The 13,782-nt window shown below is 40.1% G+C and overlaps 1 protein-coding gene across 2 annotated transcripts; it reads right to left on the reverse strand.

Annotated features, from left to right (window-relative positions):
- Positions 1-3,519: 3,519 nt before the first annotated feature.
- On the reverse strand, positions 3,520-12,561 carry rell2 (RELT like 2). 2 transcript variants are annotated; one of them, XM_085468030.1, is made up of 6 exons: positions 12,366-12,561; positions 10,582-10,785; positions 7,526-7,588; positions 6,468-6,531; positions 5,786-5,962; positions 3,520-5,701 (listed from the first exon to the last, which is right to left on the reverse strand). In XM_085468030.1, exons 2-6 carry the CDS (start codon positions 10,769-10,771, stop codon positions 4,102-4,104), a joined length of 2,094 nt encoding a protein of 697 aa, XP_085324156.1. In that variant the 5' UTR covers positions 10,772-10,785; positions 12,366-12,561; the 3' UTR covers positions 3,520-4,101. The 2 variants fall into 2 exon arrangements, with proteins under 2 accessions (XP_085324156.1, XP_085324165.1); XM_085468039.1 differs by lacking the exon at positions 12,366-12,561 and having other exon boundaries at positions 10,582-10,938.
- Positions 12,562-13,782: the final 1,221 nt, after the last annotated feature.

Below are 13,782 nucleotides of genomic sequence, written 5' to 3' on the forward strand. Positions count from 1 at the left end.
AGTATATAATATATATGCATGTAATGCCGAGTTAACTGTTATGGGTGTTTAATTATAGTGCATAAGTGAAAAAAAAACTTGTGTCTTTCATATACACATATCCAGCTGTGTAAAACAAACAGCCCTGTGAACGTATCATGTTGAAAAGTACAGACATGTTAATGCTGCTAGAAAAGTTTGCTGGAGAATAATGGAAATACACGCTAACGCATGAAGATGCTATATGTTCATTCATTTATAGCCATGCATAACACTGCACAAGGAGGCAAGCCACTCAGAGAATGGAATGAAAAGCGAACGCATGGGAAAAAATGAAAACTGGGACACTAGACCAGGGACTTCTGGGTTTGTTTCTCACAAGGACAGGAAATAATGCTGAACTCTGTCTCTTAAACTTTCTGTTTTAACACAGCTGTGAGTCCCAGGGCTCGAAGCACACAAGAAAGTATAAAGCTGAATAAATACAGATTAGCCCCATTTTAAGGCTACATCATTGAGAGCTAAGTGAGATCAAATTTATCTATAGCTTATATTGTAGCTTGCTAAACAAGCATATAACTTTGTGCTCCATTCTCTTGTTCAAAGATGGCCAAAACAATATTGTGGTTTCTGTCAGTAGTACAGAAAGTTGTATATTAACATTTCACATCCTGTTGTTCTCCCTGCTTTATGAGAGTGTTTTAGGCTTTTCTTCATGAAGTGAGGGAGGTTCTATACATTCAAAGATCAATTATATGATAATGTAGTCTGATAGCTATAGCAGCTTCAAACAAATTAAAACTTGTGTGGTTATCAGTGCTCAGCCTCATCAGTTATTTTAGTGACTAAATGAGTAAAGTGTCGTTACACAAAAATGGAACTAAATTTCTAAACAACTAAAAGCAGACAATAAGTCTTCTTCTGGCCTCTGGAATATATAAGTAGCTAAGTATGCTTCTGTAGTTGAAGCATATAATGACCTTGTTACTATTAATATTCATTAAATTAGACAATATATAGACATAAAAGTAAAGTTATAAATAAATGAATGAATAATATCACCCTGGTTTTACTCTGACACGTGGCCTTTCTTCATATAACCATGTTCAAGTTTCACAGCTACGATCAACTGTACAATCAAATATTGCAAACAGAGTGCATGCATCAATAGAGATCCAGTCTATTCACTTTTATTTTATATCATGTAAAATGTTACAAGTTGCAGTTTAGCATTCCCAATATTTTGAAAATGTACACCTTTACATTATTTTTATTTTTAAGTTTACTTGGAAGTTGCCTGCAGGTTGACAGCTTCTTGGGAAGAAAGTGCAGCTTAGTCGTCCAAACGACCAGCAGACAGTTTGCTGCTCTGCTTTCCAATATTGTTTTTGCATCAGCTTAATGTTGAAAATAACATGTTTGATTTATGCATTTATTTACTTATGTATTCATATTTAAACGACAGAAAACTGAGCCATGGTGTGGGGTTAAAGAGGTTTGTATTTGCCAATGAAAGTGTCTAGCACCATCATAAAAGGCAAAGGTTCTTGAACAAAGTAACAGTGTGCAAGTCCTTATCGGGGCACTACTACTGACAGGGCACATACAGAAGAGTGTATATCATAAATGTTCTGCTGTCAAGGTAAAGTTCTTTGTTGTGCTGTCACCTACTCTCCTATGAATGACAGTTAGCAGTAATTTAGCACAAATATTAATTTGGGGGAAAGAAAATGGAATAATAGGACTGTTTGAACCAGCTTGCAACATTTGCACCTTTATATAGCATAGCATCAAACACAATTACAACTTAATGGAGAGCCAGCACATTAATAAATCTCCAGCTGCCCATGGAGTCATTATGGCTCCACTTTGCTTCACAATCTAATGGATGTGTTGTAAAGAATTACTGTTTCAACCATCAGCTAGACCATCTTACATCTCAACAGCCCGCTGATCCACAGGTCATACTACAGCCATTAGTAAAAGGATATCACTTTATGTAAAAGTGATGGGCTCTGCTATCACCTCAGCTATAGCTAGCTTAGTGCTCATGTCCATGCACTAAATGTGAAAGAAATAACCTTCAAGTACATATCTTCTGCAGTTCAGCCAATAAACACACTTTTTTAATTCAAAGACGAAGCAAACCTAAGTTTCTGTAACACCGGGTGTTCAACATAAAATTACACCTGCAATACACAGGAACCATTCATTCAGGATCTAGTGTGGTCACTAGTGTTTTTAGGCCCATCATGATTAGATTTGCCAGCCATCGTATGAATATGCTCATCTTTGACTCGAGTTATTTAACAAACAACCATTTTGTGTTCATTTCTGTGTGGTATGAAATCTTGAAAGACAGTGAACACCATCTGTTCATGTTGAATATAAAAGCAAACTTAAAAATCACACAATTCAACACTCCTCAGGAGTTTCGTTAGCATGCTAAAGTCTGCTAATTACCCCTGAAGTCAAAGTACAGCTGAGGCTAATAGGAACATGATTTCTTTTAGCAGCTGTGGAATTAAAACCTACGGAGCCCCACAAGGGACAAAAAAATGACAATGAACTTTTGTGAGATCCAGAGTTACTTTTGCGAGATCTCGCAAAATAGGCCGCATCCTTCGCAGGTCGCATTTGAAGGCCGAGTCGGTGTATCCTTCGTGGTCCAAACTATCCCAGAATTCATAGCGCACCCCAGCCACTTCCAGTTTCCAACAATGGTGGCAGCTACTTAGTTTTAATATTACTCTTTCTGGGTCTCAAAATAAACTAAACTAAGATATTTTGAGGCAAGAATGTAGCTGTGTAAACTTCAAACATCTGCTCGGTTTATCAAGACATCACATATTTGCAAAAGCACTCCGACGTTTTCGAAGACATCTGTTACCCACCGGCTTGAACCTGACCGCTAGGTCGAGGCTTACTAGAGCCGGGGGGAGGACCATACTCCCGGCACACTGTGCCTCGACCTCACGGTCAGCTTCGAGCTGGCGACCTCTGAAGGATGCGGCCTATTTCGCGAGATCTCGCAAAAGTTCATCTCCATTTTTTTTCTCCAATGTCCCTTGTGGGGCTCTGTAATAAACCAGCATGTGGGAAAGAATAATAATTTTGACGTGATCGTGGAGCTAGACAAAAAGTTATTGAGATGCATCTCGAGAAAAACTTGATGAAATGTCAAAAAATGTCAATGCAATCATTCTAAAAGATACCGAAATTTCATTCAAGATCACCAGAGGTATTGAGATTCATTCAGAATGAATGTCTGTAAAAAATTGACTCAATGACTGATCCATCCAATTTATATCTAAACAACTTTGTTGAAAAACACTTTGAGAGTTTTGAGGTAAAACTGGATGTTCTATGTCATCTTTTGTGAGATAAACAAAAGAACAAGGATCACTAAACATCAGTTTCATCGGGAAATTTGAAGTAATGTCAGTGGTTGATAAGGTAACATCACCTATAGTTGTGTTATTTTCTTGTAATCCTGTTTCAGCCACTTTAATTTCTCTTTACATTTCTTCACTATGAGGTGAAAAACTAAATTGCATCTTTGCTGTCAGTTCTCTTCTTTCTGATTTGGTCCATTTTTAGGGCTCATGTTAAAACTGTTGTTTGTATGGTAATATTTTGCCAGATCTACATTCATGTGATTGACCAAACTATATCTGGACAAATCACTGTATGTTTGCTTCACTTATGTCCTACTCTTACACACAGCCCAAAAACAGATCTAATAACTTGAATTTTTAGCTACGCAGTAAAAAGTTCCTCCATCGGTTCCCAGAACTTTGACAAAGCTCCGGCTGTGAGAAAGTGTGTAGAGCTTAGAGGATTCCCATCATTTGGGGATATTTGGTACTGAAGTGCTTAGTATGGACCAAAGTGTGAACTGAAGAGTGGTTATCCATTATATAAAGACAATTTGAAATTTGTGTGGATGGCTTTTCAATCAAGCATCCAGTCCAGTCCCCCTACAGTGTAACCAGTTAATAATTAAAAATATGCTCATGGTTATTTTATAAGAATGCCTTATTCTACTCAGTGGTGGCAACAGTCACTTTCTTTAGATCAGCACTGGACACTTAACTTTTCACCACTTTGTGACTTCAGCTGTCAGTCCTTTTCCATCTTCAGCTCCACTTCTTCCTCCATTAACTGTGCTCCTTCCACCTGCATCACCTTGCAGTCTCTAATATCTTCCATTTCCATCATGTCCTCCTTCTCTTGACTCAAAGACGGGATAACCTCTACACCAGAAGTTTTTCCGCTCTGGCTCTCAGGTTGTGTAGCACCTGGTACAAAATCTTCTCCTTCAGCTGATCTGATAACCCTCTTGTCTGTTTCAGCTCCAAGTTCATAATCGTCTTCTTTCTGGTCGTTAGTGGTTGACTTCTCTTCTTCCACCATTGTGACAACAGAGAACTCCCTCTGGCTGTCAGGACTGGCTTTAACAATGGTCACACTACTTATTCTGCCACCTTGAGGTGAGGAGGGAGACAGGCTAGAAGGTGACAAAGGTAAACTGCTTGATCTGTCTTTAAAAAGTTGTTCAGGTGAAGATGAAAGGGCAGAGCTTTTAGACTCCCCTGCTGCAACTGGTGACAGTTTATTTTTTTTTAGAATTCCAGGTCTCTTAAATTCTAATTTTTCTTCAGCTTTGGGCATTGTGGTGCCTTCAAGCTCTCTCTCCGGAGCCCGGGCTTGTGATGGACTATAAGTTTGTCTAAAGGATGAATAGGAAACAGGTGATTGGCTAGACATTTCTTGGTGAAGTGGGAGTTTTGGGCTTGGTGTGAGGACACGAGGAAGTTCTCCTTTTACAGCTTCTGGTGGCATATTTTTTGAGCCAACTTTGGGACTTGCTGCCCCTGCTAGGGGGGATGTAGGAGTTTTTAATGAAGAAACTGAAGATGGCGTCTTGATTGGGAAGGAAGATGAAGGGGATGAATCTAGGGTTAAACCTGGTTCCATATCTGAACCAGAGCTTAGGTCTTGAATAAGCTGAGAACCTGTCCTGGAACAGGCGTCAAGCTGACCAGTATGAGTGACAGAAGTGAAACCTGGAATTGATGTGGGCATAGGTACAATGGGTGTAGATGTCTGCAGTGGACCAAACTCATATGCCTCTTCAGGTTTTATCCACTGACCCTCAACATTTACTCCCTTCTCAGATGGAATAGGAAGAGAACTTGGGGCAGAAACAACTGTACTCCCAGATGAAGACTGGATCTTTTTACAAGGTTCAGGATTGAGCAGAGTTTTAATCTGGGAAGAAGGAGAATTAAGAGAACTTGATGTTTTGTTCTCCTGTTGTAGCTCAGTCTCAAGTATGGAATCAGATTTAGTGCCATGCTGAAGATCAACTTTAATGTTCTTAACAGGCACGGGCTCTTCCAGCACTACAGGTTGCTGCTGAACAGCAAATTTAACCCCTCCAATATCTTTGCCCGTCTCCTCCCCTACCTTCATACCTACAGGGTCACTGCCCCGCCTTAGCCCAAATATAGTCACGCTCTTTTTTCTTCTTCCCACATTTGCAGATACTCCACTGGCACTTTCTGAAGGTCGGCGGACTTCCTTAAACATGCTTCTCAGGTTGTATCCGCCATCTTTCCTATCATCGCTGTCTTGGGATTGGTCCAGCTGGTCCCCTGAAATGGCCAATGGACTTGGCCCACCATGAGACTTTTTATCAGTGTGTGTCACTCGGAACCTGAAAGGATTTCAATAAATTAATTATAAATCCTCTTATTTGTCACTACTTTATCTCTGTGTCTGTCCAGTTCTTCATTATTACCTGCCAACAGAGAAGACAGTCTGTTCCCCAGGTCGTTGCTTGGCACGTAGGGTTCTGCTTTGTCTGCGGCCTTTTTTAGATTTAATCTGGGCACAGAGGTGGCAGGAGTTGTGGTCGGTGCCTGAGTGAACTGTGTGGAGATGGGGAGGAATACCACCAATGGACTCCTTACGCAACCTGGCCATTAACATGAGCAAAGTTTTGAAATTAGATTAAATACCTTTCTACCTTAAATAGATCAGAATGTTTTATCCAGCTCAATCCCCTCAGTGCCTTGATTTTACAAGAAACCTGAAGCTACCTTACAGTCTCTGGCTCTAAGATGTTAATGTCCAAATCAACCCCATATTTTGGAAAATGGGGAAAAAAGTGAAGTCCTAGAACATTTAGATCACACTTAGGCTACGTCCACACGTACCCGGGTATTTTTGAAAACGAAAACGGAAAATCTCCGTTTGCAAAAATACCCGTGTACGTGTGGACGTAGCCTTAGATTATTAGAGTCTCAGTGACGTTCACATAGGCAGATTCTTGAAGAATGCCCAGATCATCCTTATGACTGGGTCATAAAATGTGATAAAATGTGTAATTCTTTAACGGTTAATGCAATAATTGTTAGAGGTCATATAAAAAAGTAAAGATTACCATGTAGTGTAACATAGCTTTAGCTGAATAAGCATACCTGGGGTCATGACGTACGCAGACTTTATGGTTTCCCAACATCTCATTGAAGGCTTCCATATTTGCTAGAGGACACAAATAAAAGAAGTAAATAGTAAATTAACAGGAATACAACTTCTACTGTTAGGTCCTGGGTCCGTGATCCAGTTTTATGTATCTGGACATTTTTGTTCCGGTTTATTTAATGCTCTAAAATGTAGTTTATGTTCCTGGCTTTGGTTCTTATTGTTGCGTTTCTGCCTTGTGTAGTATTTGCATCTGTTTGTCTTGTAGTTTTAAGGTTTATGTTTCTATGCATGTTACATGTCACCCTTGTCATTTTACTCCCAGTCCTAGTGTCACATTCACGTGTTTCTGCGTCTTGGTGTTAGGTCCAGTTCCTGTTCCTGTCTCGTCAACCTGATTAGTGTCAGCTCTGTTCCCACCTGAAGCCTGTTCCCTCATTACCCATCCCATGACATTATGAAGGAACTGCCCACTCCCACCCATGAAATAGCCTTTAAGTCAATAGTCCAGTTACTTTTGGTCCCTTTAAAAAGAGCGAGGCACACGTCGAGGAGCTGAAACTCCTAAACCGGGGGTGCATCCCTACTCCAACACAGCTGAATCATATGGTTGGATTACCTCTTCAGCATGCCATCAAGTCTGACAAAGGCCTGATAACAAGCCAATCAAACGAGCCATTTGATTCAGGTGTGTTGGAACAAGGATGCATCTAAAAGCTGCAGGACAGTAGCTCTCGAGGACTGAAGTTGGACACCCCTGTCCTAAACCCTTCATCCAATTTGAATGTGGATACCCTTAAATGAAAGTTGAGAGTCTACATCAGGGGTCTTGAGGGCCGGTGTCCTGCAGCTTTTAGCTCTCACCCTGGGTCAGCACACCTGTATCAAATGAATAGTTCATTACCAGGCCTCTGGAGAACTTCAGACCCCTGGTCTACACATCATTTCCATGACCATTATATAACTATAATTGGAATATGTTATAGGTTTAGAATTTCCAAATTCCAACAAGAAATTAAAAAAATATTGAGAAAATATTGGTGGGTTCTGTCACCTTCATTTTGTATGATACATTTAAGGATCTGCTCCACCGTGTCCTGGTTCTCTTCATCCTCATCTGAAACACAGTAAAACAAACACATTCATCTTCTAGCTGATAAATTCCTTTTATTTTGTTCTTAAAACATAAGAGAGTGAAAGTCAAGATATGGGCCTGAATGCAGGACCTGGCAGAAGGTGGCAAGCAGACCAGCCAACCATCTCTGGAGCTCCACTATTCAGGTTTACTCTGCTGGCATTTGTCTGTACCAGGACAGCCACAAGGTAATGGGGCTATTTACTCAAAGCTGGGGATCTGGTGTGTGCCTATGAGAGCATGTCCACACACCAGTGGGCGTGGGTGCGGAACAAGTGGTGGTGGTCAGATTTCTAAAGTGTGCCGTAGTTCAGTCTGGAAGGTGCTCAGCTGATGTGTGTCATCAAAAGAAGACACTTCAGTGATTCTTAATGGCAGAAAGGCCATGTACTGTCAGGGAGAGACTCACCTACTCACTTCTGCTTTTCACAGTGCTGCAAGCAGCAATGCTAGCCGGCACTGTAAGCTAGAGGCACGTGATTCACATCACTTCAGTTTTATTTGCACACCGCTTATTGCAGTATAACGCAGGGAGTGTTCAAGGTCAGCTGATCCAGACCCAAAACGGAAAGCTTTAAGACTAATCTTAACATTTTTGTCAGAAGAGGGACCTGAAAGTTGAAGGCTCTGCCTCCCATCCTACTTTTTACCACAAGTAAAGTGCGCTCTAACGAGGTACTATGCTACACTGAGGTCTTTAAGATAACATGGAATTCATCCCAGAGGAAATGAAGGGAAGCCAGTAAAACTGCTCTCTTTCTAGTCCCTGTCTGCTCCCACTGCAGCATTTGGATCAACTGAAGGATTTTCTGGGAGTTTTTAGGTAATAATAATTATGATGAATTACAGTAGTCAAACTACAAGTAACAAATGCAAGTGGTAAATGAACTGGTTGTTATACAGCGCTTTTCTATGCTTAACTGCTTTCTATCTAACATTCACACACATACTTCGATGGATCCATCGACGAGCAACTTGTGTTCAGTATCTTGCCCAAGGATACTTGGCACACAGACTCGAGCAGCCAGGGATCAAACCGCCAACTTTCCGATTAGCGGATGGTCTGCTCTACTATCTGTTAAGCTACACGACTGGCATCTCAGCTTCACGCTAAGACCGAATGTTTCTCATTTCAAATTTACTGTCACGGGTCTGTGACTCAGTGTTTTGCGTTTGTTGATTAATTTATATTCTTTGATTATTGTTATTCAGGGTTTTGGATATTCCTTAAGTTGGCCTGTGTATAATCTCAGTCTCTGGGTTTTTCTCTCTGCCTGTTTCATGTTTCCTGTTTTATTTTGGGTCGAGTACAATAACCTCAGTTTTATCTGAATTAAGAAGCAGGAAATTAGAGGTCATCCAGGTCTTTGTCTCTTTGGTGTGTGTTATCTGAAGCTGGGTATCATCTGCATAGCAGTGAAAATGTCTGCTATGGTTTCTAATAGCAATGGGAACTATTTAGAATTCAACTTCTTTTTAATTATGTAGCGCAAACTCAAAACAACAGTTGCATCAGTGCGCTTCATATTGCACGGTAAAGACCCTACAACAATACAAAGAAAGAGAAAACCCAACAACCCAAACAGTGGGAAAGAAAAACACCCGTTTAACAGGAAGAAACTTCCAGCAGAACCAGGCTCAGGGAGGGGCATCTATCTGCCACGACTGGTTGGGGTGGAGAGGAAGAAGAGACAAGAGATTAATGATAACAAATGACTACATGCAGAGAGGTGTATAAACACATTGTGGGTGGAAAAGGTGAATGAAAATCAAAATTTCCACAGAACCCTGTGGAAATTTATAATTCCAGCCTTATTGTGTTATGAAGACTCCCCGATTCCGTGAACCAATTGGAGTCTATTAGATAGTTATGTAATAGACTAGCTACTAACCAAACCACTGCAGTGCCTTAATATGTGCAGCACATACTATAATATCTGTAATAAAATATTGTGCTGGGGTCTAGCGCAGAGATGAGTCCCCCGCAGAGATCATAAGATCATCTGTAACCTTCACTAAAGCCGTTCCTGTGCTGTGAATTTGAAACCTGACTGAAAGTCTTCAAATGAACCTCTGCAGATGATCTGTTAGCTGGTTTACAACTACTCTTTCAAGAATCTTCTAGATAAAAGGAAGGTTGGAGATATGCCTACATTTAGCGAAGACAGCTGCGTCAAGCGATGGCTGTTTAAGTAACAGTTTAACTACTGCCAGCCTAAAGTCCTGTGGTACGTGTCGGTATTTGGTTCATTTATTAAGGAAAAGATTTTTGGAGGTTAACTCAGAACAACTGGAGCAAAAAATGTAAATAAATATCAATAGTATTGAAAGCAGCTGCAGGTAGTGATACATCTGCGAGATGGTTATGAATGATCTTTTCTTTAACAATTAAAACATTCATGAAGGGAAAGCTTTGCTCAACAGAGCTCTGACTTTCAGCCTGGCTACAATCACTGATTACCAGTAAGATGTTCTAGTTTTACAAAGTATTTCTCCAGGCTAAATGATGATCTTTGAAATTAGCGAGACGCTATTTCCTCTCCAGCTTACGAGTCATCTGCTTTAACGTGCACATCTGTGACATGACAAGCACACGAGCACAGCCACTACGATAGATGTGTTAGCAAGCTAACAATAGCCCACTGTTTGTCATTGTTGTGGTTAAATAAATGAATGCAGCTTTAATCCTCTATTTATGTTACTAACAGACACTGTCACAAACAACAAAATGTTTCTGTTCGCTCTGTATTATTGTAGAGTCTTTATCTTACAATATAAAGCACCTTAATGCAACTGTTGCTGTGATTTCTTGCTATACAAATAAAATTGGATCATATACATTACTCATAGTACTCTAATAGTAATCTATTACAAATATATATGTAATTGTCACATGCACAATAATGCCAGTATGGCTAACTTAAACCTTATTTTACTTTCTGTCTTCCTTGATTAGCCTTTTCTCTCCAACCCACCATCTGCATTTTCTCCTAGCTTCTCCTCCTCCTCCTCATCCCCCACGTCTGTTCGACAGTGATAGCCCTTCTTCTTCAAGAGGTGGCAGATTAGGAAGCCCAGCAGTCCCGTAAGAAAGAAAAGGAAGACCACCAGAAACATTATGTAGGGTGGAGGCGTCCCTGCCCCCATGGCTTCTAATTCAGTCATAATGTGGCTTCAACCTGAAACAAAACAGAATCCATGTCATCCTTGAACTCCACTGTTGGGACAGTAATGATCTAAGCAGGAACATTTTTTCAGAGGCTGCAACATTAACATCAATATTAGGTTAAGAGGATAGAGAGACTCCTCTAGAGGAAGTGGACGTGAAACAGAGCAGGAAGAAATGTGTGTCATACTACGTGCATGCCTCATCTGTATTAGTTAATGCAAATGCCACACACACATCTACTGTTGTCTTATTATAGGCAGTTAGGCTGTGAAGGGTTGTTTTCTAACCTTTAGCATGACTACGCTTTAACAGGGTGTATGAGTTGTGAAAGTTACATACGTGTTTTCTATCATAAACTAATTATTATTTAGTTGAAAGTTTTGTCATGGTCCTCCTGTGCGTCTCCACCATCTCTCTTTGTCTCTGCGTCTGATATTGTGCTTGTTGCTCTGTGTGTGGGTGTTTTTACCAGCCTCACAGAGGCGGGATCCTCCTGGAAGCTCCGCCCTCTGCACCTGAATCAATCAAGCACCTGTGGCTCAGCTGGCACTCAGCTGTTTGCTACTTAAGCTGGGACCTGACCTTCAGTCTTTGCCTGAGTGTTGTCTAACTGTAGTCGTCTGCACTGTGTCTCTCTGCAAGGCTCTGTTTCAGTTTACTGGCTAAAGAGTTTAATGCGTCTCTTCCTGTGGCAGGACGGCCCAGTGGAGTTTGGAGAAAGTGTTTGTTGCTTGGCGGATTCTCGAGAGACTCAGAGGATCGGAAACTCGGATTCACCGACCTTCCTTCCAGGGAATTTTGTACAAATAGGACGTTTGAACTGAGAACTTCAAAAAGACTTTGTATAGAGTACTGTCTGCACCAACACTGTAAATAATCTCAGTCCTGCAGACAAACCGTGACAAATGTACCTTTATTTAAAACACCTGTTTGTCTAATTCAGAATAGTCTCAAGAATTATATATGTATCTTACATTAAACCTAATAATTATTCTATTAACACCAGTAATTGTAACACTCATATAATCTTTTTAGTGGTATTTTGGATTATATTACAGATTGCGTGAAGTTTTTTTAAACATACCAACAGAAAGCCATGGAGGCAGACATGATTAACAAAAAGATCCAAAGATGTATTTTGGATTGCATTAACCCCACAAACACAAAATCCAACTAAGCCCACAAAGGGAATCCAAAATCTCCTGGAAATAGGAGTAAGAACAGGAATCATGAGGGAAAGCAAGCAGGCTGATGACACAACAAATCCCACACACGTGTTCATGTAGTTCCTGAAAAAATTCCAAATCATTGACATTTTCTTATGGTTAAAAAAAAGCTTATGTGTAGTAGATCTTAGACAAACACAGATCTGGAAAAAGGTGTCACCTGCAAACGTCTCAACCACTCAATCTTTTTCCTGCTCATTGTTTACCATACTCGTCTTATTCTTCATTTACTTTGCTTTGGTTATTGTAAAGTCTCTTAGGCTCTGCCCAGGCAACAGTTTCACCTACAAATACACATTATAGGTTCAGAACTCAGCTTTTTGTCTGTTAAGCAACAAATATTCCTGTAACAAATATTTCTTACCAGGTTCACTGCCTGCGTGGACACATCGGAACTTGTGAAAGTCTGCGATGTTACTAAAAAACAAGCTACTAAAAGAAACCAATAACAACAAAGCAAAAACGCTGTTCAGATTTAGCCGATAAACATTGTTTCCAATGAGTGTGGTGGATAAGAAACTATCATACAGCGTGTGCCCCTCCAGTCTGGCTTCCCTTTAGCCCCACCTTTTCTGTCTATCTCCAGAGAAGAGATGGGGGCGCAGGGCAACCACGTCCTTTTTATTCACAAAAAGAAATGTTACAAAATCTTTTACAAGTAAAGCTTTATGCCTGTAGTACAACTTGTGCTTTAATGTAGTGATACTACAAACTGTATCATAGAGAAAGGTTAGAGTCATGTATTTGTAGTATTACTGTGTATATGTACATTTTACATAACGTGATTATGAATAACATACTTGCATACATGTACTGTATGGTGTAACATATGACTGCTTATCAGTTTGGCCCTCCAGCTGGCTTATCAGCATCCAGTTACGCCCTTGCATGCATGCACGCGCACACACACACACACACACACACACACATGCACACACACACACATGCACACACACACACACATGCACACACACACACACACATACTGTATTAGCACTTGTTCCCTTTGAAAGTGTTTTTAAGCAGTGATAACAAATATCATTAGGATCATATTCAAAATAGAAAATCTTTGTGAATTGAATAGTTATGTGGCAATTATTCAAAATGTAAAGTTCACAGAGGAGGCAAAAATACACATCTTTACTTGAGTAGAAGTACAGATACCTGTGTTAAAAAATACTATGGTAAAAATTTTTTAAAAAGTACTGATTCAACTTTTTTACTCAAGTAAAAGTGAGAAAGTACTGTCTCTGAATGTACTCAAAGTAAAAAGCAGCTCTTTGAAGGATATTTCTACCAGCTACTTTTGTGGAAATCTCCTGGAACCTTGTGATATATTAATATAATAAACAAAATAATATTAATATATAACTTTATTTGTGTAGCTCAGTTCAAAAACACAGATATACAAAGTGCTTGACAGTTTAAATAAAAGCCACATGTTCCAACACAGAGACATGTGAACAGACAGGGTTACACATTCACTTTAACATTGGGTGGGATCGCCAGTAACAATTAGAAGACCTGATCAGAGACGTCACTGCAGTGATAAGGTTTCAGGAGTTCTGATATATAAGCAGGGTCCTGTTTATGAAGAGCTTCATATGGTAAAAGAGGGGGATTGTAAAGCTGATTCTATGCAGGACTCAGAGATGTGAAAAGCCAGCTATGATAATCATGGCAAAGGAAAGTGAAGGTGTTTACTAAAGGTTTCAGATGCCCGAATGACAGGAAAGATTTGCTTTGCAATGTTTCTGAGGTGGAGAAAGCCAGACTGGGTG

Source organism: Copadichromis virginalis, linkage group LG2, assembly GCF_057382275.1.
Source record: "Copadichromis virginalis isolate Kocher_CV1m ecotype Utaka linkage group LG2, C_Virginalis_male_GT1.1, whole genome shotgun sequence".
Classification (NCBI taxonomy): Eukaryota; Metazoa; Chordata; class Actinopteri; order Cichliformes; family Cichlidae; genus Copadichromis; species Copadichromis virginalis.

Excerpts from the sequence above, each read along its gene's own strand:
- rell2 (XM_085468030.1), bottom strand. The coding sequence starts at position 10,771 with ATGACTGAATTAGAAGCCATGGGGGCAGGGACGCCTCCACCCTACATA. Across the intron at positions 5,963-6,467 it reads TGCGTACGTCATGACCCCAG|GTTGCGTAAGGAGTCCATTG; the intron begins GTATGCTTATTC and ends GTTAATGGCCAG. Across the intron at positions 5,702-5,785 it reads ACTGTCTTCTCTGTTGGCAG|GTTCCGAGTGACACACACTG; the intron begins GTAATAATGAAG and ends AAATCCTTTCAG.